Source organism: Hemicordylus capensis, chromosome 3 (genome assembly GCF_027244095.1).
Source record: "Hemicordylus capensis ecotype Gifberg chromosome 3, rHemCap1.1.pri, whole genome shotgun sequence".
Taxonomy (NCBI): domain Eukaryota; kingdom Metazoa; phylum Chordata; class Lepidosauria; order Squamata; family Cordylidae; genus Hemicordylus; species Hemicordylus capensis.
The window spans coordinates 4,666,982-4,694,347 of NC_069659.1; the positions used below are offsets into that span (position 1 = coordinate 4,666,982).

At 46.8% G+C, this 27,366-nt stretch overlaps 1 protein-coding gene across 1 annotated transcript; it reads left to right on the forward strand.

Annotated features, from left to right (window-relative positions):
* The first annotated feature begins 460 nt into the window (after positions 1-460).
* On the forward strand, positions 461-27,366 carry LOC128350429 (uncharacterized). The gene is made up of 7 exons (XM_053308744.1): positions 461-520; positions 3,513-3,763; positions 7,897-8,021; positions 9,380-9,502; positions 10,846-10,919; positions 24,716-24,860; positions 26,839-27,366. Exons 2-7 carry the CDS (start codon positions 3,514-3,516, stop codon positions 27,088-27,090), a joined length of 969 nt encoding a protein of 322 aa, XP_053164719.1. The 5' UTR covers positions 461-520; position 3,513; the 3' UTR covers positions 27,091-27,366.

The following is a 27,366-nucleotide window of genomic DNA, read 5'->3' on the forward strand; positions in this document are numbered from 1 at the left end:
ATCTTTGTATCGTCAGGCTCTCAGAATCTACACAGTCAGACCAAGGGAGGTGGAAATGCTGCTGCTCCTTCCCCTTCTTCCAGAACCTGCTGAAAATGCTCTCTTTTTCATTATGGCTTCATGGCAGCCCATCAAATCTGGATTGGATACCCCAGAGCTGAGCTCAGGTGCATTAGTTTAGCCATCCCCAGCACACTCCATCCTTGCCAGAATACAGGAGGTTGGGAGAGTCATCAGAGAGAAGTCCTGGACTTGGAAACTGCTCAGAACCAAGCACTGAGTTCAGTACTGATCAAAGTCTGACAAGACTAGGGGGTCACCTCACCTGGCCAAGACACATCTTGGCCCTTCCTTTGTTACCTGTGTGTTTTCATAGCAACTCTGCCATGCGGTTTCCGGGGTGACCCCCTCTGCCTGCAGTGTGACACCTGGAGCTGTGGGTTCCCAGCACCACTTGCTGTTGTGAGCACAAGCTGAGCCTTGAGTTGGAGACAAGAGAAGATCAAATCTTAGCAGAAAAGTAAGTGTAGTGCCCAAACTGCTGCCTGGGCCTTTTTTGGGGAAGCAGATGTTCATTCCAGTTCATTGGGAAACACGGGGCCACACAGAGTATACCTGCCCCACAGACTTAAACTGCTTCACTCGTCCTCTCCCACCAGAATCCTTAGGAATTGTAGCCTCTGAGAATTCTCAGCAGCCTGACCCAGCGGCATTTCCCAGGAGATTCTGGGGGGAGCCATGACAACATGTCAGACTTCGAATTCCACTTTTAAAGTTCCACTCATTACCAAATGTTTCAGAAGGTGGCGGCTAATGGCCAGGCTTCTGCAACACCCATCTGCCAGCTCTGGAACTCTGGAACTCCCCCACACAAGAGTGTAGGAAGCCATGTTTTGTTTTGTTTTGTTTTGAACCCCTGTAAACCTTTACTGTTTTTTGCCCAGCCTTTGGGCCAAGATTCCAATATTCTGTGGCTGTTCTGTCTTGGATAAGATTGTATTGTGGGTTTATAATTGTATGTGTTGTTGTTTTCTTTTTTTTAATGTAGAGCTTTTTGGAAATAAACATTTATATAACTCAAATGTTGTTTTTGAATTTTAAACTCACTTTTGAAGTGATGAATTTGAAGACAATAGGACCTCCAGCACCCAGAGTTTGCGACATTTCTCCCCACTATAAGCTCCCTTGTTCTATTATTGGATCTGTCGTGTAACAAAATAGACCAGGGTTGCCCAACCTCAGGCTCTCCAGCTGATGCTGGACTACAACTCCCAGCTGTTGCAACAGGGGATGATAGGAACTGTAGTCCAAAAACAGCTGAAGAGCCTGTTTTTGAGAGGAGAGCTGGTCTGGTAGTAGCAAGCATGACTTTTTTCCTTAGCTAAGCAGGGTCCACCCTGGTTGCATACGAAAGGGAGACTTGATGTGTGAGCACTGTGAAATATTCCCCTCAGGGGATGGAGCTGTTCTGGGAAGAGCAGAAGGTTCCAAGTTCCCTCCCTGGCTTCTCCAAGACAGGGCTGAGAGAGATTCCTGCCTTCAACCTTGGAGAAGCCACTGCCAGTCTGTGTAGACAATACTGAGCTAGATGGACCTATGATCTGAATCAGTATATGGCAGCTTCCTATGTTCCCTAGTTACAGCAGCGTCCATAAACAGGATTTTTAAAGAATCAATTTGCCTGTTGGTATCCAACAATTTAAACCACACCCCACCCTCATCCATACATTCCTTGAAGCTCTAATGGCAAATGTGTCAGCCAGTTCACACAATAGTTAAATGGGGTAGGACAAGCATCCTACCCAGCTTCAGGAGCTGTGCATGCTTACCATTTTCAGCCATTGGTAATCAAAAACCTTGTTAAAATTTCTGTCCACCCTCAATAAAATGCTGAGCACAAGTGTTGAATAGGACTGTGCCATCCTCCCCAGCTTCCATCTCACAGACTGTCACTCTCACCTCCTCCCAGCTAGGTTTCTGCTAACACACAGGAGAATGTCTGTCTGTCTGTCTGTCTCAGAGGCGACCTTCCTGAGGCTCTTCGGCTGTTTTTGGACTACAGTTCCTATCATCCCCAGCAGCTGGGAGTCGTAGCCCAGCATGAGCTGGGGAGCCTCATGTTGGCCACCCCGGGTCTATTTTGTTACATGACAGATCCAATAATAGAACAGAAAAGAAGAACAAATGAATATATAAACTATATTGAAAATTATGCAATCATCTAAACATGGTAATAGAAATAAATCATATAAGGCAAATTTACTGGCAAAACATAAAATACATCCAACAACACTGGGCGGGGTCCTAATAGGATGGATGGGTTCAAAGGACTCGAGCCGCCCAGCTCTTGGGAGCCGCCTGATTCGCCCCTCGGAGCGAGGGATCAAGTGAGCAAGACACACAGCCAGCAATGGACACAGCTGTCCAGTGAGCTCTGGAGGGCTCGCATGGTCCTTCTGGGGCTCTGGCCACACACCCTTGCATGTGACATCATGCGCAAGGCGTCATGTTCCCTTTCTTTTGAGGGGGAGAAAGGAAAATGCATGTATGCAGCAAACAAACGCCAGCTGGTAATGAGCTCTGGAGAACTCGCACAGGCTTTCCGGAGCTGTGGCCATGCCCCTCGGATGTGATGTCACATGCCAGGGGTGTCATTTGGTGTGATGAAGGGGTGAGGTCAAGCAGGGGCCCCACTCCCCTGGCTATCCCACTGGTTCTCTGCCCTTCCTCCAAGGAGCTCAAGATGGCTTACAAATACAGAGTCCCCACCCTTGATGTTATCCTCACAACAATAAGGTCCCCAGGGAGCTCATGGCTTGGTCACCACATCTAAAGAAAGACATTGTAGAACTGGAAAAGGTGCAGAAGAGGGCAACCAAGACGATCAGGGGCCTAGAGCAGCTTTCTTATGAGACAAGGTTACAACACCTGGGGCTATTTAGTTTAGAAAAAAGATGACTGTGGGGAGACATGATAGAGGTCTATAAAATAATGGACGGTGTGAAGAAAGTGGATAGAGATAAATCCTTCTCCCTCTCACACAACACTAGAACCAGGGGTAATCCCATGAAATTGATTGCAGGGAAATTTAGGACCAGCAAACAGAAGTATTTTTCCACACAATGCATAATCCACTTGTGGAATTCTCTGCCACAAGATGTGGTGACAGCCAACAACCTGGATGGCTTTAAGAGGGGCTTGGGTAACTTCATGGAGGAGAGGTCTATCAATGGCTACTAGTTGGAAGGCTACAGGCCACCTCCAGCCTCAAAGGCAGGATGCCTCTGAGTACCAGTTGCAGGGGATTGATAGGAGGAGGGAGGGCATGGCCTCAACTCCTGCCTGCGGGCTTCTCAGAGGCATCTGGTGGGACACTGTGCGAAATAGGATGCTGGACTAGATGGGCCTCCTTGGGCCTGATCCAGAAGGGCTGTTCTTCTGTTCTTATGTCCATATCAACTGAAGCATCTTCTTCCTGTCTAAGAAGCCTCTCCGTCCTGTCTCACTTGCAGCATGTCTCACTTGCTTGGCTACCCAGGAGAGGAGGAGGACCAGTTTTTCAGAGCGAGCCCAACCCTAGGTTGGGACGATTCAGACATTTCTCTCAGTAGCCAGAATGACATGGAGCTGAGCCAAGGGGATGCTCTGGATGAGTCCACAGATGTTGTCCTGGATGAAAGCGGGCCTCTCCTCAGGTGCCTCAAGAGAATCTACCGGAAGGGGAAGAAGGAAAAGACCAGGCGGCGCAGAAGCATCACTCCAGGTAAAGGTGGGCAGGGAAGGCTTGGGCTGCTGGGATGGCAAGGTGTTTCTTGAGGGCTACAAAAGAAGTGGGGAGGAGAGCTGGTCTTGCAGTAGCAAGCATGAATTGTCACTGCTGCTAAGCAGGGTCTGCCCTGGATGAGTGGCTACATGTGAGCACTCTCCGTGAGCACACTCCCTTAGGGGAATATCTTACAGCATAGTTCCCAAGCTTATAAAACAAGTGTGCCCCTTCTGTCACAAACCTTCAGCTCAAGTACTGGGACTGGTGCTTTTTAATTTATTCATAAATGAGCTAGAAGCAGGGGTAAGTAGCGAGGTGGCCAAATTTGCAGATGATACCAAACTCTTCCGGGTAGTGAAAGCCAAAACGGATTGTGAGCAGCTCCAAAAGGATCTCTCCAAACTGGGGGAGTGGGCGACAAAATGGCAAATGCAGTTCAATGTTAGCAAGTGTAAAGTGATGCACATTGGGACGAAAAACCCCAACTTCAAGTATATGCTGATGGGATCCGAGCTGTCGGTGACGGACCAGGAGAGGGATCTTGGGGTTGTGGTTGACAGCTCGTTGAAAGGGTCGACTCAATGTGCGGCAGCTGTGAAAAAGGCCAATTCCAAACTAGGGATCATTAGAAAGGGGATTGAAAATAAAACGGCTAACATTATAATGCCCTTATACAAAACTATGGTGCGGCCACACCTGGAGTACTGTGTACAATTCTGGTCACCACATCTTAAAAAGGACATTGTTGAACTGGAGAAGGTACAGAAGAGGGCAACCAAGATGATCAGGGGCCTAGAGCACCTTTCTTATGAGGCAAGGCTACAACACTTGGGGCTATTTAGTTTAGAAAAAAAGACAACTGCGGGGAGACATGATAGAGGTCTATAAAATCATGCATGGTTTGGAGAATTTGGAGAGAGAGAAATTCTTTTCCCTCTCACACAACACTAGAACCAGGGGTCACTCCATGAAATTGATTGCCAGGAGGTCTAGGACCAACAAATGGAAGTACTTTTTCACACAACGCATGATCCACTTGTGGAACGCTCTGCCACAGGATGTGGTGACAGCCAACAAGCTGGATGGCTTGAAGAGGGGTTTGGATAACTTCATGGAGGAGAGGTCTATTATCGGCTACTAGTCTGAGGGCTGTGGGCCACCTCCAGTCTCAAAAGGCAGGATGGCTCTGAGAACCAGTTGCAGGGGAGTAATGGCAGGAGAGAGGGCACGCCCTCAACTCCTCCCTGTGGCTTCCAGCGGCATCTGGTGGGCCACTGTGAGAAACAGGATGCTGGACTAGATGGGCCATGATCCTGATCCAGCAGGGCTGTTCTTATGTTCTTATGTTCTTAAGTACCCTATACAGATGTGCAAGCTGGCTTGAGGTGACCAGTGATCATGTGCGGCGGCCTCCAAAATGGCTACCACCAACACAGAAAAGGCCAAAACAGCCCTTTTAAGACCGGGGGGAGGCAGGTGGGGTGAGAGGGATCTGCCGGAGACACACACACAAACACACCCCGCAGCTGCTGCAGCACCCCCAAGGCCTCACAATGGCAGTAAGTCCACCATCTTTTAATTAATTTAAAAATGATCCCTCTGAGCCAGGCCCAAACCGGTTCTTGAACCAGACCAGGCTCAGTTCTTATGGACACAAAACCAAACTGGACCTGGTTCAGCTTGAGTCCGGTTCGACTCGAACCAAACCGGTTTTGTGAACACCCCTAATACCCCATGGAGATTTTATGCCAAGTTCTCTCTCTCTCTCTCTCTCTCTCTCTCTCTCTCTCTCTCTCTCTCTCTCAACACACACACACACACACACACACTTACTTTTTAATGTGACAGTTATATGACAGGCTACTCCAGTCACCGGCTTATATGCAGACTAAATTTATTTGTCCTATTAATTTTAATGGGAGTACTAATTTTCTGAAGCCTGTCAGGAAGGACCCACTGAGCTTCAGCACATAGCCAGCCCATCGGAAGCAGAAAAGGAGGGTCTTCACCCTCCCCACCCGCTTTCTTTGGCAGCAGACACATCAGTGCAGCAGACTTCAAGCTGGTGATCCTCAGATGAGGAACAAATAGCGTGACTGCAGCGTGTGGAGCCAAGGGATCCGAGTATCCCCTTGGAGCCCTTCAAGTACCCCTAGGGGTAATAGTACCCCCTGTTGGGAACCCCTGCCTTAGGGGATGGGGCCATAGCTTAGTGGCAGAGCATCTGCTTCGATGCAAAAGGCCCCAGGTTGAATCCCTGACAGCATCTCCAGCTAGGGCTGGGAAAGACCTGTCTGAAACCCAGAGAGGCTGCCAGTCAGTGTTGACAATACTTGAGCTCTTCAGCTAGGGCCAAAGCTCAGCTCTTGTACAGAGTCCAACTTGGGATGTATGCAGATCATTTTTCTAAGGTAGAATCTGTGCAGTCCAAGTTCTAGAGAAGCATTTTTCAAGTACCCCGGTGTGTGTGTGCCCTGTACTGTTCTTCATTTGGAAGCGGAATTACTTAAAAGTAGAAGCCAGAGCATGGATCAATAGTTTTGAATTCTGGCTTAAATTGGTTTTCCACCCTGTAGGTCTAGTTCCATTTGTGTTAGCTGACACTTTTTCCTTGAGATGGAAAATGGAGCTAGAGGTGAAGCTGCACCATTATGGCTTCTCTCCTTCCGTACTGATTTCTCTGGGGCACGCATGAAAGATATTGGTTTACACTTAGACAACGAATTTATGACATGGAGAGAACAACCAATCAGGGCTCCATTCCTGCTAGTGTTTTCCTGGGCAATCAGGCTCTAAGCTTCCTTCCTTCCTTCCTTTATTTGAATCTAACAAATTTCTATACCACCCAAAACTCATGTCTCTGGGTGGTTTACAATTTTAAAAAATACTATTAAAAACCAACTAAAAACATTAAAACAATTTGAAATTTGAAACATGTCAAACAGTGCTAACTATTAAAACTGTAAATCTAATTAAAAGCCTAGGTGAACAGCTGTTGTGTGAGAAGAGACAACATATCACACCAGGCATCATCTTTTGTTACTTTTAGTGGGGAAATTTAGAAAGCATACAGAATAGAGGCTAGGCCAGTAATAAAAGGCTAATAAAAAATTCCTAACCTACCATGTTACAACTCTAAATAAAGGGAGAGAAGGGATAAGAGAAAGAGGCCATTTCAGGTGCAGGATATCAGGGCTGGCCAAGCCACGGTGATTCCTGGCTCCCCGGTGATTCCTGGCTCTTACCAGGTCCAAAGCTGGGGAATTGCTTGAGTGCATACAGCAGATAGATGCAGAGATAAGAACATAAGAAAAGCCCTGCTGGATCAGGCACAAGGCCCATCTAGCCCAGAATCCTGTTTCACAACACAGTAGCCCACCAAATCCCACTGGAAGGCAAAAGGAGGAGTCTATAATGTCTGCCCGCAGTTGTCTTTTTTCTAAACTAAATAGCCCCAGGTGTTGTAGCCTTGCCTCATAAGGAAGGTGCTTTAGGCCCCTGATCATCTTGGTTGCCCTCTTCTGCACCGTCTCAGTTTCTACAATGTCCTTTTTAAAATGTGTTGACCAGAATTATATGCAGTACTCCAACTTAGGATTGAGTTGACACTTTCAACAAGCTGTCCACCACGACCCCAAAATCCCTCTCCTGTTCAGTCACCGACAGCTCAGATCCCATCAATGTATACTTGAAGTTGGGGTTTTTCGTCCCAATGTGCATCACTTTACACTTGCCAACACTGAACCGCATTTGCCATTTTGTCGAAGTAAGTAAGTAAGTAAATAAGATGGCTCCCTGTCTCCAGAGGGCTCACAATCTAAAAAGAAACATAAGATGAACACCAGCAACAGTCACTGGAGGTACTTCGCTGGGGGTGGATAGGGTCAGTTACTCTCCCCTGCTAAAATAAAGAAAATTGCCACTTTAAAGAGGCAGCCTCCTATGTTCCTAATTGCCCAGTTTGGCTAGGTCTAGCATTTGCTGTTTTGCGACCACAGCCCCTGAGAATGCTCCCAGTGTATGACAACATCACAGCTCGGTGAAGTAAACCTGTTGGACAATTTAGATGCTAACTTCCTCTCTCTCTCTCTCTCTCTCTCTCTCTCTCTCTCCTCTGTTGTGTTTTCAAGTCCCTGATCTCTCTGCTATGGCGACGATTTGGGAAGAAAATGAGTCCCCTGGTTCTGTCCAGGAGCCTGAGTTCTTGATGGCCTCTTGGAAGAGCACCATGGACTATTTCAACAGTAAAAGTGAGGTATGCGGAATCTTGAGTCTTCTCTCTTGTTGCTCTAGGAGCTGCCTGTATTTAAGAGAATATAAAGCCTATAAAGCCCTAAACAGCTTAGGCCCTGGGTATCTAAGAGAACGTCTTCTTCATTATGAGTCCCACCACCCATTGAGGTCATCTGGAGAGGTCCGTCTCCAGTTGCCGCCAGCTCGGCTGGTGGCCGCCCGAGGATGGACCTTCTCAGTTTCTGCCCCGAGACTGTGGAATGTGCTCCCTACTGAGATACGATCCTCCCGATCTCTGACAATTTTTAGAAAGCATGTGAAAACCCACCACCCAAGCTTTTTCAGCTTTTTAAATTTTAAAGTTTTAATCTGTTTTTAATTTTTAGATTGCCTAAATTGTTTAAGATTTTTGTGTATGTTTTAACTTGTTTTATGTTGTTAACCACCCAGAGACGAAGGCTTGCAGTGATGTACAAATTTGACAAATAAATAAATAAATTGGCATATCCAACTGCTCCCATTCTCCTGGTCTTGCACCACGGTTAGGGGCAGCCCAGGATATTTCAGCATCCGAGGTGAGACTCCAAATAGTGCCTTACCCCCATGCCCCTGATGGGGCCAGCCCCCTTTCAAAATGGACCCTTGCAAGTTTTGGAAGTGGCACGGGGCAGGGAGGGGGGCAGGTTACCAACAGCCTCCTCTTCTCTCCTGGTGCTCCTTGCACGCTTTGCCAGGAGGGTGAGGAGAGGCAAAGCACCTTGCCCAGCTTGCCAGGGTCAGAGCAGCCCCAAAGAGCAGCTCCAGTGGGGGGGGGAGGCATCGTGCCACCCTGCTGGCGCCCCAATAATCTGCCACCTGAGGCAACTGCCTTGCCTTGCCTCATGTAAAATCCGCCCCTGACCACTAAACTTATATACTCTGGTATGGATTTGAAATGCTTCCAGATGGAGAGCAGATGTTGAGCATCAGAATCAGTGATGCCCACTCGCAATGTCAGGAGTTATTCTGAAATCGTCATCGGGTCTCAGTGAGGATGATGCAACTTGAATTGAATGCTGCTGGGGTTGGGCCCATCTCCACTAGTAGAGCATGAACCCCAACCTCATCTTGTGCCTTTGCAGATGCTGGTCTCCCTAACAGCACCATCTCCCAGGGCAGCACTGCACAAATTCGGCCCTCCTGCAGAAGCTGGACTACAACTCCCACCATCCCTGGCTCTTCTTGTGGCTGGGGATGATGGGGGTTGTAGTCCAACAACAGCTGGAGGGCCCAAGTTGTGCAGCCCTGTCCCAGTGGCATTTTCGCCAAAAGGGTCGTTGGCAGAGAGAAAAGTGAGCAGGATGCTTTCCTCGTTGCTTTCTTTCCCCCCTTTTCCTTTAGGATGAGCTGATGAAGAAATGTTTCTTGAGGTTCTTATCCATCCTCAGCAAGACAATCAACTGGAGTAACATGACCGAATTCTTTATGGATAACTTCACGACCGACGTGGTGGGAACCATTACGGTGAGTCAGGCTGCACAGAAGCACGCCTGGCTCTTCCACTTTGCCTTGCAGGCTTGGAGTGCAGCACAGCTGGGCCTCATCGGCCTCACCTGGGCCCCTTCTGCTCCCATCAGCCTTTGCAAAAGGAAGCTGCCTTCTACCGAGTCAGACCACTGGCCCATTGGGCTCTGCGTTGTCTGCACCTACTGGCAGGAACCCCTCCGAAGTTTGAGCTGGGAGCCTTTCCCAGCCCTGTTCTGCATGAAGGCAGATGCTCTACCACTAAGCTATGGGCCCGTTTCCATAGGCCAGCCTCAAGCCCCAGGTCAGTGGGCAAAAAGCACCCACTGGGACCCCCTCCCCTCCCCTCCCGTGGATCCTCATCTCACCTCCAGAAGCACTGGATCGTGAGTAGGGAAGCCTGTGGTGGCTCATCGTCCTTGCTGTCCCCACACTTCACCCATCCAGGCAAGGGAGCAGCAAGGAAGAGCAGCAGCAACATTCATTGGCAGGAGTGGTCCCTTCTGGAGTGCTGGTGGGGTCGTCTCGGTGAGCGACTGAAGATGCCAAGTCCAGATGCCAGCCCTGAGAAGGAAGTCGCAATCTGCTCCCGGTGTAGCTCATCATTTCATGGGACTCATAAGGAGCTCAATTGCCTTCCTGAACCCCTTGCCCCCTTGATTCTGGCTGCCCTATCCTCTCTCTCTCACCCCCCACCCCATTATTTTATTTCCCCCTTTTGCTTTAGGATGAGCTGATGAAGAAATGTTTCTTGAGGTTCTGATCCATCCTGCTGCCTGCTGAGCCCAGCCTTCCCAGCCTGACCCCTGCCTACCTGGACTTGATTCTGTCTTTCCCAAGCCTGAGTCAACCATAGATCCCATTTGATCTGACCAAGATTTACATTCCCTGTCCTGGTCCTGATGCCCCCTGACATCTTGGCCAGCCCAGAAAAATGTCATGTTTACTCATGTCGGATTACAACTCCCAATGGTGTTGAAGGCCATTGTGGCTGGGGATGATGGGAATTGTAGTCCAACCACATCTGGAAGCCGCAGTTTGAGAGACCCTGCTGTACGCCATTGAGTAGTTTTTTAGATTGTGAGCCCCTCGGGGACAGGGTTCCATCTTATTTGTTTGTTATTTCTCCGTGTAAACCACCCTGAGCCATTTTTGGAAGGGCGGTATAAAAATCAAATAAATAGATAGATAGATAGTCAAGCCCACTCCTTCAGCGCATTCACACGCCCTTGTTGACCTCTCACACAGACATGGGAAGAAGAATCCAAGTTTCCAGAGGTTTATTCAGGATGCATCTGTAGTTCTCTTACGGAATTTCTTGTGATTTTTCTTTCAATTTACAGGAGATGGTAAAGAGAGAGCCTCCAGAGCCCAGCACAATCTGCCTTCATGCCATGAGTGCCGTCATTGACTTGAGGTAGATTCCCTTCTTGTTAGCAAGTTAGCCAGCTAACCCCCTCTGTTCACAACAGCCACACCAACTGCCTTTTACATGGTCCATCTCCATCCTTCTTACTTGCGGGATCTCGTTGTGGTAAAAAGATTGCAAATATATGCCAACCATGCAACAATAACCTGGCTACTATTATCCACACATTCTGCATGGGGCTGCTTTGGGGGACTATTTAGAAATGAATAGGTCTAGAATTCAGCATTGCTTATAAGGGCCAGTGATGAAATATATCACACCAGTTCATAAACAGCTTCCCTGCCTGCCTTTTAGGCATACTGCAAAGTGCTGGCTTTAACCTTTAAATCCTCATGTGGCTTGAGAGGAACTGGGTATCAGGCCCTGCTGCTCATGGCCCCGCCATTCACCGAGATCCGGCTGGCGGGGACTAGAACAGGGATTTTTTGGTTGTGGCCCCTCGGCTTTGGAACACTCTCCCCGAAGAGCTTTGACGTGCTCCCTCCCTCAGTGTCTTTACAAAACAACTAAAAATACATCTTTTAAAAGAGGCTTTTAAATGCCCAATCTTTGGTTATATCTGGTAGGTTCTTTAGTCCTCAGTTTTTATAATTCTCAATTTTTAGCTTTGAAAATAATTTTTAATTTGGAACTTAATTGTGGTTTTAGCCTGACGTTTAACTTGTTTCCTTAACTGGGTTAATCTTACTTGTTTTACATAAGAACATTTGAAGAGCCCTGCTGGATCAGGCCCAAGGCCCATCTATTATTTATTTATTTGACATACCTAGTCCAGCATCCTGTTTCAAACAGTGGCCCACCAGATGCCGCTGGAAGCCCACAGGATGGATTTGAGGGCATGCCCTCCCTCCTGTGGTTACTCCCCTGCAAATGGTACTCAGAGGCATCCTACCTTGGAGGCTGGAGGTGGCCTATAGCCCTCCGACTGGTAGCCGATGATAGACCTCTCCTCCATGAAGTCATCCAAACCCCTCTTAAAGCCATCCAGGTTGTTGGCTGTCACCACATCTTGTGGCAGAGAATTCCACAAGTGGATGATGCGTTGTGTGAAAAAGTACTTCTGTTTGTTGCTCCTAGATTTCCTGGCAATCAGTTTCATGGGATTACCCCTGGTTCTAGTGTTATGTGAGAGGGAGAAGAATTTCTGTCTGTCCACTTTCTCCACACCATGCATGATTTTATAGGCATGGCACACGGTATGCAAAAATCGGGCTAGGCTACCTTAGCCCAATTTTTGCTGACCATGTGAATAGCCTCTCCATCTTCTCTCTAGGAGGAAAGGGAGAGGATTGACTCACTACAGGAAGTACCTGAAGAGTAAAGGTTGGGGTCATAGAGTAGAGGGAAGCAGGACAAGTAAAGGAGACCTTCACTATCTACCTCTACCCCCAATGCCCCAGTGGTCATTAAGATAGTTGGTGCAGAAGGTCGATGCACTGGAACTCCATCTCCAACACTTACTTTCCTCCATTGTGAAAACTCTCCATGTATCTCTACCCTCTGTTTCCTGTCCTTCAACCAGTTAGCAATCCACACATGTACTTGTCCCCTTATCCCATGATGGTTGAGTTTTTTCAAGTGTCTTTGATGAGGAACTTTGTCAAGGCTTTTTGGAAGTCCAAGTATACTATGTCAACTAGATCACCTTTATCCACACAATTGCTGACACTCTCAAAGAACTCCAAAAGGTTCATGAGGCAAGATTTACCTTTGCAAAAGCCATGCTGGTTCTCCCCCAGCAGGGCCTGTTCTTCTATGTGCTTTATCCTTGAGAATGCTTTCCATCAATTTGCCTGGAACGGACATTAAGCTAACCGGCCTGTAATTTCCCGGATCGCCCCGGATCCCTTTTTGAAAATCGGTGTTATATTGGCTACTTTCCAGTCCTCCAATACAGAACCTGATTGCAGGGATAAGTTATATATTTTAGCCAGGAGGTTGGCAATTTCACATTTGAGTTCTTTAAGGACTCTTGAATGGATGCCATCTGGCCCTGGCAATTTGCTAGTGTTCAGTTTTTCCAGACAGTTTAGAACACCATCTCTTGTCACTTCTATCTGACTCAGTTCTTTAGCCTCTGTCCCTGAGAAGCCTGTTTCAGGAGGAAAAGGTTTACGCTCAGTAATTCTGCCGTGAAGACAGATGCAAAGAATTCATGTAGCTTCTCTGCAAGCTCTATATCCTCCTTAATAATTCCTTTCACTCTCTCTTTGTCTAACAGTCCAACCACCTCCCTGGCAGGTTTCCTGCTTCTGATGTATTTAAAGAACTTTTTGTTATTCCCCTTGATGCTTTTAGCTAAATGTTCCTCAAACTCTCTTTTTGCCTCCCTTATTGTCACCTTGGATTTCTTTTGCCAGAGCTTGTGTTCCTTTCTGTTCTCTTCATTTGGACAGGCCTTCCAATTTTGGAAGGAAGTCTTCTTCGCTTTTATGGCTTCCTTGACGATACCTGTTAGCCATGCTGGCATTCTCCTGGACTTAGTGGTATCTTTTTGGTATACATTCTTTTCAGTAAACCTTTTTAGAATGTATCATTTTCAGAATACAGTACATTTGAACTGTGCTTCTAGTATTGAGGTTTTGAGTAAACTCCATGCATTCTGGAGCGAAGTGACTCTCCTGATTTTTCCTTTCAGCTTTCTTTTCACCATACTCCTCATTTTGGAGAAGTTTCCTCTTCTGAAATTCAAAGTTTCTGTGTTAGACTTCCTTGGTGATTCTCTCCCCGCATGTATGCTGAATTTGATAGCACTTTGGACACTGTACGCTAAAGGGTCGATGACACTGACATCACGCACCAGGTCCTGGGTGCCACTCAGGATTAAGTCCAAGGTCACCTTCTCTTTGGTTGGTTCCAAGACCAACTGTTCTAGGGTACAGACATTCAGCGTATCTAGAAATCTGACCTCTTTGTCATGACCTGACTGTGAATTTACCCAGTCTATGTGTGGGTAATTGAAGACACCCATTATTACAGCACTGCCTTACCTTGACACCTCCCTGATTTCCTGCTGCAACTCCCAGTCACTGTCGGCGTTTTGATCCGAAGGGCGATAGCACATCCCCAGTAGCACGTTCCCTTTCTGGCCTTGTATAGTCACCCACTGGGTTTCTGTGTGGAGGACTCCGGTCCTCCTAGGTTTTCTAGCTTGTTCGATTCTATCCCTTCTTTAACATACAGTGCTACCCCTCCTCCAAGGTGCCCCTCCCTGACCTTTCTGTAGAGTTTATATCCAGGGAGAACAGTGTCCCACTGGTTTTCTGTTCCACCATGTTTCTGTTATGCCCACTATATCTATTTCTTCGTTAGCAACCAAACAGTCCAGCTCGCGTAAATTATTTTATTTACTAAATAATGTAAATTTAGTAACCGCCCTGAGCAATTTTGGAAGGGCGGTCTACAAATAAAATAAAATCAAATAAATAAGTAAATATTTTACATTGTATCTATTTTATTGTTGTGAGCCACCCGAAGCAGTAGTGTACTGGAGGGCCAGGGAATATTTTTTTAAAAAATAAATAAATAAATAAAAATTTTAAAGGACCCCCTCCTATCCCATGAACCTGCCCAAATCATCTCCCCCCACGGCCCTTCTCTGGGTGCCTCTGCCATCTAGATTAGGTGGGGAATGACCACAGAAAAGGTCTTTTCTGTGGTGGCATCCTATCTATGGAATGTTCTCCCCAGAGAGTACCCTCCTACCACTGCGTTTGGTATTGTTCCGACAACAGAGTCAAGTTTAGGCCTTAAGATCTTTTTCAGAGGCCCGGTTCCAAGTGCCCCTGCCAAACGAGGTGAGCCAGGTGGCTACTAGGGAGAGGGCCTTTTCAGTGGTGGCACCCCGTTTATGGAATAGCCTCCCCGGTGAGGCTCGACACCATCCCTGTGTTCTTTTAGAATCCAGGTGAAGACCTTTCTGTTCGCTCAGACGTTTCCAAACTGACTTTTAAGAATGGTGTTTTTTTTAAGTTTGTAAAATGTTTTGTTTTGTATTGTGTGTGTGTGTGTGTGTGTGTGTATGTGTGTGTTGTGATTCGTTTGCTGTGTTTCATGTGTTTTTATTGGACTTTTTAAACATTGTGTTGTGAGCCTCCCAGAGAATTTGTTATGGGGCGGCTGACAAGTAAAGTTGTTTGTTGTTAATTGTGGTTGTTGTTATAAATGTACTCAGAAACTCTGCCCATCCCCACCCCAAAGTTAGCGCGTTTGTCTGCAGAGGCAAACACTGTGCGAATGGACAGATTCTTCCTGGGATCAGAATGTTGCCTCTGCAGACAAATGCTCTGACCGCGGTGGACAGCAAGGGGTGGGACTTCAGAGCACACACCAGTGTGAGGCCTGCTGCACCCCCAGGACAGTGTCTCCACTTTGTAAACTGTCGGGAAGGGGCTTAACAGGCAAAGGCCTTTCATTCGCCCCGGTTAGTTTTTCGACAACATTTGTCAAATACGTTTTAATTCTGCTGTCCATTATTCTGTTTGGGATGCTTTCACTGTTCCATGCTGATTTTCATGTGGACTAGCTGGACCTCTCGTTTGTTGCCTCTTGCCACCCTCCTCCACTGTCACTGTTTTGTCACCCACCCGTTGCCACCTCCTTCTTCCCCCACCTGCCCGTTGCCACCTCTTTCATTCACCGTCTGCCACTGCCGCCTCCTTCCGCCCATCGCTGCTGCCGTCACCACCACCCCAGCCAGCCAGCTGGCTGGCCACTGCCACTGGCACTGCCACCATTTCTCCCCTCCCACCCATCCCGTGGCAGCTCTCTAAACTCTTGCGAGAGCTACCAAGCATGGGCAGGGGCGTAGCAAGGTTGGAATGGGCCCAGAGACAAGATTTTAAAATGCCCCCTCCCCACTCAAAGTCCAGGGCCTCCACACACCCCAGGCCCCCAAGGATTTAAGTCTGTTATTCCAAAATAAGTATGCTGCCTGGAAATACATTTCACTGAATACACACATGCACACTTCACAGTATAGAGTGATATACATTGAGTACTATATATTTGTGCTACTTTTAATGCCTAGAACACACTAGCAACGCTAATTATTAAAATGGCCCCCTCACTGCAGATTAGCAAAGGAGACTTTCAACCATGCAGGGTGAGCCGATGTTTGTTTTCTCAGAATTCTGAACAAATTCAGTCAAGTTTGATTGCAGGAGGTTTTTCACAGGAGGCTTTTAAAGCCCTTTAAGACACATCTCCTCTGGAATGGAGGTGCTGCATTCACATGTTGGCCAGATTGACCCTGAAGTCCCTGCCAGTTATTGGGGAGCAGTTCACACACAAGAAAAATAAAATAAAAGCACCACACATGCTTCACAGTTCTCACTCAGACCTTCTGGGTTGCAAAACAACTTGAACATAAGTATTTATGAATGAATGAATGAATGAATGAAAATAAATAAAATAAATATAATACTGTTTCTTCCAGAAGTTTTTGTAATTTTCTGCCATGAAACAAGCCACTTATAGGACTTTTTAGATAGTTTTTTTTAAGCCAGCAAATTTTCCAAGCTGTTTTAAAATGAATATTCAGAGACTTCTCAGTCCCTCCCCCCCAAATCAAAGCCCTATGGCAAGCAGATCCCTATATATCGGGGTGGGGAAGGTAACCACAAAAAGGAGTTCACACTCTACCTGGCAGCAAGGGGTCTTCTGCTGCAGAGACCAGTGGTGGCCACTCTGGCTGCCTCCTCCTTCCTGGCTGGCTTGGGCCCTACTGGAGTTCAGGCTTCACTGCGGCCTACACAGAGGCCTCCCTGGAAGCCCCGCCCACCCGCCGATCAGCTGGGAGGCGGGAGAAAAGGAGCTCTTGGCAGCTGGGCTGCTGCCTCCATTGCTGGCCAGGAGAACAAGCTGGAGAGACGGCGAAGAGGGCAAGTGGCTGAGAGGCTATGGGGCTGGGCTGGGGGCAATGGGGAGTCACGTGAGGTGCCTCTGGGGGGCCCCTCCAGGCAGTGGGCCCCCAGACAACTGTCTCCCCTTGCCCTATCATTGTTACGCGCCTGCGCATGGGATTAGTCACGGGTATGTCTTAGAGAATTAAATATAGAGATAAATATATAGATAGTTTTAAATGGGCTTTGTTGGCTGTCCCAAGAGTTCTTGAACTGTAGCGAGGGATAGAAATGACCTAACTGGTTTCACATCCCAGATCATGTCTATACAACAGAGGCTTTGTGCACTAGTTGAATACAGTAGTCCGGTTTGGGTTGAATACAGGAGTTTTCAGAGTCCTCGGGGCACATAGGCCGTTTGGTTCCTTCGTTGCCCTGTTCATTCCATCAGCATTTTGGTAATGGAGGGGCTTGTGCAAGGGAAGAGAGGTGAGCTTCCCCCCACCCCCGCAGGGCTCTAGCCCACTGGTTCCCAACCAGGGTTCCTCCAGATGTTGCTGAACTACAACTGCCATCATTCCCAGCTACAACGTATGGTGGCTAGGGGTGATGGGAGTTGTAGTTCAGCGACATCTGGAGGAACCCAGGTTGGGAACCCCTGCTTTAGCCCAATGCCATAGCTGAGGCGTTGTGGGGGAGATGTAGCTGCCAGGAGGAGTTCTGGTGCACCTTTTTAACTTTTAAACATGTTTTAAAAGAGAGGAAGTCCATCCTCCAGGATGCCCCAGTGTCCTGTTATGCAACTAAATGAAAACAAGGGATTTACCCAAAATGAGTCACTTTTTAAACAAACCTAGAGCTTAATGAATGAAGTTTTTTAATCATGAAAACAATGGAAAATCAAAACAAAAACATCCCCCCCCCCAAAAAAGAAACCCCATTCCTTGCACAGCTCTAGTGCAGATGTACCTGCAAGTTCAAGCATCCCTGGCTTTCGTTTCCAGCCCATCCTCCCTCCTAGTGAGTTGCAGAGATTCCTCTGCACATGAGCCTTTCTTTCTTTGACAAGAACAACTGTGCAACCTCTTGAGAACAGATAATTCAGCCATGAGGCTGAATTAGCATCCACAGAATGAGAGTTGTCCTGCAAATTAAGGGGAATTAGCTCAGAATGTCTCTAATTACCAGCTCACTGACTTTATTCCTGCTAATTTTCATTTCTTTATTTGTGGCAGTAATGAGCCAGGTAGGTGCTGAAGGCAGTTTTGTCTCCGTGCAGGAGGGGAGGGTTGAATGTTGAGTCACTTATTTGGCCATTCTGTGTGCTGGGGTTTTTTTTTTAGCAGGATGCAGAATTCAAATAAAGGCAAAAGGGACGTGATTGGCTGTCCACATTCTTCTGTTCCTCGCTTATGATTAGCCAGTTTTGGTTTTTACTAAATTCGGGACTTAGAAACAGAAGGGTTGTTCTCATGACCACAAATCTCTGGGTAGCCTCCCCTCCAGCCCTCCTCCATACAGTCATGAGAACAAGCCCAGAGAGTAGTGATAGTAATAGGAGGACCTATTAAGATGGTCCGCCTGAGACGGCTGCTGTACCCAGTAGGATTCCAAAAAGCCTTGGAGGTTTTAATGTTGGTGCTGCCAGTGACTCTGTCGATGCCCTGGTGGGAACCTGGAATAGGGAACTCACCAGGGCAGTAGACATGATTGCTCCTAAGCGTCCCTTCCGACCTGCTTTAAGAGTGGCCCCTTGGCACACAAAGGAGTTGCAAGGTCTGAAGCAGGAAGGTTGGTGAGTGGAGCACAAGTGGAGGAGAACTCAGCTTGAAATTGACAAGACACAGCATAGAGCCCGTTTGAAGGCTTATGTGGAAACGGTGTGCATGGCAAAAAACCAATTCTGGTCTGTGTGTATTGTTTCTGCAAGTTTGCGTCCAGCAATGCTGTCCTGGGTTGTGAGGAGTTTGATTCAGGCCCTTTCGTTTTCAAACCACTCCCCGGAGACTTTGTTCTGTTGCTATGCTTTTAATGGGTTCTTTACAGACAAAATCTTCTGTATTCAGGCCGACTTGGACTCCACTGTTTCTGCAGAGTCTATGAAGGAGGTGTCCAGCCATCCCTCTTGCAGTATTAGGTTGGGTCAGTTTCAATCTGTGACTCCTCATGACGTGGACAAGCTGCATGGGGCGGTGTGGCCTACCGCTTGTTCTCTGGATCCTTGCCTGACTTGGCTGCTTCTATCTAGTGGGGAGATTGATGGAGATGGCCTAGTTAATATTGTTAACTCATCACTGAGGGAGGGTAGGATGCCTCCTTGTTTGAATGAGGCAATGATTAGACCACTTCTTAAGAAGCCTTCCCTAGATCCTTCAGTGATGGATAGGCCAGTCTCCAATCTCCCATGGTTGGGGAAGGTGATTGAGAGAGAGGTGGCTAACCAACTCCAGGCGGTTTTGGAGGAAACCAATTATCTAGACACATTTCAGACTGGCTTTAGAGTGGGCTATGGGGTTGAGATGGCCTTGGTCAGCCTGATGGATGACCTTTACCAGGGAACTGACAGAGGGAGTGTGACTCTGTTGGTTCTTTTGGTTCTCTCGGCAGCGTTTGATACCATCGGCCATAGTATTCTTCTAGATCACCTGGGGGCGTTGGGGATAGGAGGCACTGCTTTGCAGTGGTTTCGCTCCTATCTCTCAGGCAGATTCCAGATGGTGGAGTTTGGTGATGGTTGCTCTTCATAATGGGAGCTATGATATGGAGTCCCTCAGGGCTCCATTCTGCCACTAATGCTTTTTAACATCTGCCTGAAACCGCTGGGTGAGGTCATCAGGGGATTTGGTGAAGGGTGTTATATATGTTTCCGGGCAAAATACAAAGTGCTGTTTATTACCTTTAAAGCCCTGAACAGCTTGGGTCCGGGTTACCTTAGAAAGCACCTCCTTTGGTATGATCCTCATCGCTCGTTGAGGTCATCTGGAGAGGTCCGTCTCCAGTTACCCCCGGTACGTCTGGTGGTGACTCAGAGCCGGGCCTTCTCTGTAGCTGCTCTTCTAAGCATTTTAATTGGTTTTGAATGGTTTTGAATTATTTTTAAATTGTTTTTATATTGTTTTAAGCAGTGTGTTTTAAATGGTGTTTGTTTTTATGTCTTTTTAAACTTCTTGTGCACTGCCCAGAGCCTTTGGATGGAGTGGTCTCTAAATGTAATAAATAAATATTATTTCTTGTTTACACAGTCAGAGAGGTGTTATTGACTGGTTTGTTTTATCCAGACATCGAGTCCTTCCCAAGGACCTGGGATGCCAGAATTTTATTGTCAGTGTTGTTGCTGTTGTTATAGATCTCATTGCAGAATATAGGCTGTTCCCAGTAAAGCTGCTATTTGTAATTGGCTGGTGGTGATTTCTGTGGCCCCTATGGTGTTGAGGTGCTCTTCAAGGTCTTTTGGAACTGCACCCAGGGCGCCAATGACCACTGGGATTATTTTGGTTTTTATTATTATTATTACATTTATATCCCGCTCTTCCTCCAGGGAGCCCATAGCGGTGTACTACATACTTGAGTTTCTATTTCACAACAACCCTGTGAAGTAGGTTAGGCTGAGAGAGAGAAGTGACTGGCCCAGAGTCATCCAGCTAGTATCATGGCTGAATGGGGATTTGAACTCGGGTCTCCCCGGTCCTAGTCCAGCACTAAATAAAATACTGCAAAAAGAGCTGGGAAGGTCCTACTTTTTTGTATTCACAAAGGTCCGTTCCAAAAATGAACTTCACAATGTGAAGAGCCTGCAGGCAGCTTCTAAGCCAGAGTTTACTCTGCATCCACACACTCCTGCAGACATCCATCCTGTTTCCCAGCAGGATATCATGTGTTATTCAGATACCCAGCAGGGACCTCACACAATTTCCACAGAATGATCTGCCCGTGAGTGCTTACTTTCTGAGAATAACCCACCCTTTCCCTCATTTGCTAGGAAAGCAGTGATTAAAAGGGGTGGGTTATTTTTGGAAAGCAAGAGCTGGCCAGCAGGTGGAGCTTAAGAAATCACACAAGGTCCTTGCTAGGCATCTGAACAGCACATGAGATCCCATGAGAAAAGAGGACAGAAGTCTGTAGGAGTGTGTGGAGGGCGAGTCAGCTCCCCTTAGAACGTGCATGCAGACGAATAGTTTATCTGTATCAGAGTTCTAAATTTCATGGAATCAGAGGGCTAAAGGGGAGTAAGAATGTAAGAAGATTCTTGCTAGAACAGATCAAAAGTCCACACAGTGCTGCATCTGCTTCCCCCCATGACCAGGCCGATGCTTCCAAAAATCTCACAAGCAATACATGAAGGCAATAACTTTCACTCACTGTTTACTCCCCCAACACCTGGTATTCAGAGGTGTACTGCCTTGAAACCTGGAGGTTCCATTTAGCTATCAAGGTTAATAGCTTTTTTGCTCCATGAATTTGTCCAAGTCCGGCACTGACCAGGCAAGGACAAAGAGATCTTGATCCTGAAGCAAAGCCTGCTTCAGGCGAGAAACCTCTTACACTCTTCCAGCTGCAGCGGGGAACCACGTGTTGATCGAAGGGAGCGGGGTTTGCTCGTGGCCTAAAGTCTGTAAAACCCGCAGCAGCATAGCAAGTGGCTGCAAGGAGCAGCAACATGCAGAGCTTCAGATTTAGCAGAACAGAACGCCTTGGGGCAGGGAAGCTTCCTTTCTTTGCACTAACCAGTTAGTTCATATGACAGCCCAGACCACCACAGCTGCAAATGTGAGCCCACCCATCCTGCCATCTCCGTCCTGAGTGCCACTCTGCTCTGGCATGTGTGTGTCTACGTGTTTAATTAGATTGCAAATTCATAAATGGTTCTAAATGGTTTTAGATTTGCTTGTTTTGTTTTATACTCCTTTATTGTCGTTTTAAAATCTTATTATTGTTTTTAATGTTTTGTGTTGTTTGGGTTATTTATTATTTTATTAAAATTTTATAGCGCCTCACCCAGATGGCTGTAGGCAGTTCACCTAAATGAAACAGATAAAAAACCAAATAAATAGCCCATTAAAACTACTATTAAAATTAAAACAATTTAAAATTATTTTATTGTTTTAACTGATTTTAATCTTTCGATGTAATTTTTATGAAGCGTTACTCTATTTTAATTTTTGTAAACCATCTTGGTTTTCAAAACCAGTTTTATGAAAGGCGGTATAGAAATCGGTATAGAAATTAACTATAAATACAATAAATTAAAAAAACCTTTTTAAAATCACTTAAGGCCTGGTTAAAAAGATTTAGCATGTAAACTGCCTAAAGACGCAAGTTGTAAGCTGTATAGAAATACATTCAACAAATAAATAGGGGCAGGTTGTCCAAAACTTTGCCCCTACAATTGCTTGGTTCTAATACTATAAGGTAGTAGTTCTAATATTTCTATAGGAGCTATAGTTCTAATTCTATAGTCACCAGGGCAGTAGACATGATTGCTCCCAAGCGTTCCCTCTGACCTGCTTCAAAACTGGCCCCTTGATATACGGAAGATCTACGGGGGCAGAAGCGGCAAGGTAGGCGGCTAGAACGCAAGTGGAAAGAGACTCAACTCGAATCTGACAGATTACGACATAGAGCACATCTAAAGATCTATGCTCAGGCAATACGTGCAGCAAAGAAAAGGTTCTTTTCTGCCCATATTGCATCTGCGAGTTCACATCCAGCTGAATTGTCCAGGGTTGTGAGGAGGCTAATACATGCCCCCTCTTCCTTGAATCAGAATTTGGAGCCATGAGTTACCCGCTGTGATGTGCTTAATGAGTTCTTTGCAGATAAAATCGCTCGTATTCAGGCTGACTTAGATGGAGACTCCACAATTACTGCGATGCCTGAATTGGAGCTGTCCAGCAACTCCTCTTATGTAGTTCAACTAGATCAGTTTCAGTTTGTAACTCCTGAGGATGTGGACAAGCTGCTTGGAGCGATGAGACCTACCAGTTGTTCTCTTGACCCTTGTCCAACATGGCTTGTTCTATCTAGCAGGGAGGCCTGGTAGAAATCATAAATGCTTCTCTGATGGAGAGCAAGATGCCTCCTTGTCTTAAGGAGCCAATCATTAGATCTCTTATAAAGAAGCCTGCATTAGCTCCCTCAGAGTTGAGCAACTATAGGTCTGTCCCCAAACTTCCATGGCTAGGCAAGTTGATTGAGCAGGTGGTGGCCTCCCAACTCCAGGCAGTCTTGGAGGAAACTAATTATCTAGACCCACTGGGCGGCCTATGGGGTGGAGACTGCCTTGGTCGGCCTGATGGATTATCTCCAATTGGGAAGTGATGGAGGGGGTGTGACTCTGTTGTTCCTTTTGGATCTCTTGGCGGCTTTCAATAAGATCAACCATAGTATCCTTCTGGAACGTCTGAGAGTGTTAGGGGTGGAAGGAACTGTCTTACAGTGGTTCTGCTCCTACTTCTCAGGCAGATTCCAGATGGTATCAATTGAAGACTGTTGCTCTTCAAAATCTGAGCTTATGTATGGCATCCCTCAGGGCTCCATAGTGTATCTGGTGCTTTTTAACATCTACATTGTAATGTTGAGCTGTGCCACATACATCATATACATGAAACTGCTGGGAGAGACCATCAGGGGATTTGGTACAGGATGTTATCGGTATGCTGATGTCACCCGGATCTACTTCTCTATGTCAACATCATCAGGAGCTGGCATAGCCTCCCTAAATGCCTGTCTGGAAGCAGTAATGGGCTAGATGAGGGAGAATAAACTGAGGCTGAATCCAGATAAGACAGAGGTATTTATTGTGCGGGGTCAGAACTCCAGAGATGATTTTGATCTGCCTGTTCTAGATGGGGTCACACTTCCCCAAAAGGAACAGGTTCGCAGTCTGAGAGTACTTCTGGATCCACACCTCTCCCTGGTTTCTCAGGTTGAGGCGGTGGCCAGAGGTGCTTTCTATCAGCTTTGGCTGATACACCAGCTGCGCCCATTTCTTGAGATCAATGACCTCAAAACAGTGGTACATCTGCTGGTAGCCTCCAGACTTGACTTCTGCAATGCTCTCTATGTGGGGCTGCCTTTGTACATAGTTCGGAAACTCCAATTGGCACAGAATACGGTGGCTGGGTTGTTCTCTGGGTCATCTCGGAGAGACCATATAACTCCTGTATTGAAGGAGCTACACTGGCTGTCGATATGTTTCTGGGCAAAATACAAGGTGCTGGTTATAACCTATATAGCCCTAAACCGCTTGGGTCCTGGGTATTTAAGAGAACGTCTTCTTCATTATGAGCCCTACCGCCCACTGAGGTCATCTGGAGAGGTCTGTCTCCAGTTGCCGCCAGCTCGCCTGCTGGCCACACAGGAGCGGGCTTTTTCGGTTGCTTCCCCAAGATTGTGGAATGCACTCCCTACTGAAATACGATCCTCCCCATCTCTGACCATTTTTTAAAAGCATTTGAAAACCCACCTCTTCCTCCAAGCTTTCTCAGCTTTTTAAATTGTTTAGGTGTTAATCTGTGTTTGATTTTAAATTATTTAAATTGTTTTAAGTTTTTGTGTATGTTTTTAACTTGTTTTTGTTAACCGCCCACAGATGAAAGTTTGGGGCAGTGTACAGATCTGATAAAATAAATAAATAGATAGATAAATAAATAAATATGCTTCAGATAGTCCACTTTCATGTAAGTATGCAGGGTGAGGATGGTGCTATAGTAAAATATCATCATCATTTATTAGCATATCTTTTAATTGTCTTTTATCTGCAGGTTTGGCAACCCCACCCCACCCCCCACCCCCCCGCTTGCTGGATATGCTTGTACATATTGTAGTAACTTTATTATTATAATCTGCCTTCAGGCTATTTTCTGTCAAAGGGCAGGGTGGGCATTTTGCGAGCCAACCAGCCAGGAGCATCTCCCAACCGGTGTTTCTCCTTCCCCCCAGCAAGAGGCACATCATGAAAGTCATGGGGTCCTATAAGAAGGGCATCTTGCTTCGGACCTTCTTCAAGAGCGTCTTTGCCCTTTCCCCTGCAAAAATGGTGCAAGAGGAAGGAACAGTTGATGCTTCCAGTATCCAATACACCAAGGTAATCCCTTTCTCTCCCCACCCCACCCCTGGCCCGGTTGGGGCATCATCAGCCTTCCTAATAGGATCTCTTGCCCTCTCTTGCCCTTTTCTTGTTGTCGACCCGTTATTTCAGGGTGAAGTCCAAATTATTTGGGGACTGGATTGCTGCATGTCTACCTGGCTTCTAATTCCATCTCAGTCGTGGATTAACTGGGTTACTAGTTTGGGCCAGTGTCATATGGATTAGTGCTTAATGGCTTAAACAAATGCATGGAGGGCAGGTCTATCAATGACTACCAGCCTGGTGGCTATAGGCCACCTCCAGGCGCAGAGGCAAGATGCTTCCAAATACCTTTTGCAGGGGAGCAACCGCAGGGGAGAGGGCATGCCCTCACCTCTTGCCTATGGACTTCCCAGAAGTATCTGGTGGGCCCCACTATGTGAAACAGGATGGTGGACTAGATGGACTTGATCCAGCAGGGCTGTTCTTATGTCCTTATGTCTTGCTGAACTTGAATTTCCTGTAGTACTGAAAGTGGCCATTGCCCATGATTCTCGATGAATGCAGATAGATCTCCACATCTCTAGAGTGCAAACCCTGTTTGATTGGCACTGGCAAACATAATTACAGTATTATTAGAAACAGAAGTGCCACAAGGGGTCCACGTGGGGATTGGGACCCCTTTCTCAGTTCCAGAGAATAAGCCATGCTATTGCCTCTACTCATTGACACCATAAAAATGAACTGATATTTATGCCCCAAGATTTCCTGGAGCCTGCAGGTAAATTGTCGTCATCCGTCGTTGTCATCATCATCATCAATTTAACTTTTAACTTTAACAATTGAATTTATACTGCCTGACTCCAAAGGCTCTAGGCGGTTCACAAAAATAAGCACCCTAAAGACAAAATAAAACTAACTGTTAATACAGCAATTTAAAACATTCCAGTTATGCGAGGATTACTCATCCATGCACTTTTCCCAGAGCTGTATCCAGAACAAGAACCAAATGAAATCTACACCCCTAACTGCAGATATATCTGGGGCAAGTCACATATGATCAGGGCCACTGAATACCAGTTGCTTGGAGGCAACTAATGGTGTCGCGTCTGTTGCCCTGATGCCCTGCAGTGGCCTTCCTCAGTAGAGCTGACTGGCCTCTGTGGGAAATACCTTGCTGGCCCAGATGTACCTTTGGTCTGACCACCACCCAAAATACATGAGGGGAACAGAGCACACAGTGGCCAACTGTGGAAGCACCTTTGAATAGCCCCAAAGCAGTGGTTCCCAACCTGGGGGCCTCCAGCTGTTGCTGAACTACAACTCCCATCAACCCCACAATTGATTGCAATAAATTGTAGCTGGGGCTGATGGGAGTTGTAGTTTAGCCACCTCTGGAGGCTCCCAGGTTGGGAACCACTGCCCCCCCCCCCCGCCAATATTTGAAGATGGAAGTTGGGGGACATGTCTGAGCACCACTACTAGCATCAGTTTGAGTTTAATTGCTTTATTATCCACAAGCTGTCACATATATTGCAGATAGAGGTTTCAACCATATCTTCTGCACACTGCATCTTTTTCTCTCCACCCTACCCACCTTTTTGATTCACCTCTAGCCTGAGTAAGAGATCTGTGAAACTCAAAAACTAGCCCACTGCTTTGTGCTGTTTCTGCTTGGTCCTAATAAAGCTCCTGTTTGCACAGGCCATGGCTAAACCCAGTGATGCCGCAAATATTGCTTGGGTTGTTTGCTAAGTGGAGCCATGGGCCGGTGAACAACTGGGCTGTCCAATGTGACCCTTTCTGAGAGAGACAGAGTCTTAAGTTTCCAGCATTTCATTCTCCGTAGAAGCCACTTTTCCTTCCTCCTCAGCAAAAGCCCTGCTAATTCTGCAGTCTTCCCAGATAGTTTCTACACAGGAAGCTCTGAAGTAACAAGTGTGGCCTTGTTATGGCCTGAGCTTGCCCTTCTCTCTCCCCCTTGCTGTTTTTGCAGAACCTCTTCATCGGAACATACCAGACTTTCAGTGAAATGCTCCAGCAGCTGATGGTGGAGAACCCAGTTCCTTCGGAGCTGGAGAGGATCTTGCAGGCAAGCCACTTAAAGAGAGGGGACGGGGGATGTTGGGAGAGTACTCGTGGTTTCCTCGTGTGCTTAGAGAAGCGGGACACTAACCCAGTTCTAGAAGATAAGCCCCAGGTTTCCAGACAGAGAAATACTGAGGCTGTTCACACAGCTGAAAACTAGTAAGACAAGTGTCCTACCCAGGTTTGGGAGCTGCGTGTGCTCCCGATTTTTGCTTGTGTGGGAGCAAAGAACTAGGTAGGAGGAGGGAGAAGTGATTGTGTGGGAGGCAGGAGCTGGGGAGGGCAGTGCCATCCTACCCAACTTTCAGACCCAACTTTTGACAACTGAAAATTTGGGGAATGCACAGCTCCCAAACCTGGGTAGGACACTTGTTCTACCCAGTTTTTGGTTCCGTGAATAGCCTCACTCTGCTTTAAAACAGTCCTTACCACTTTT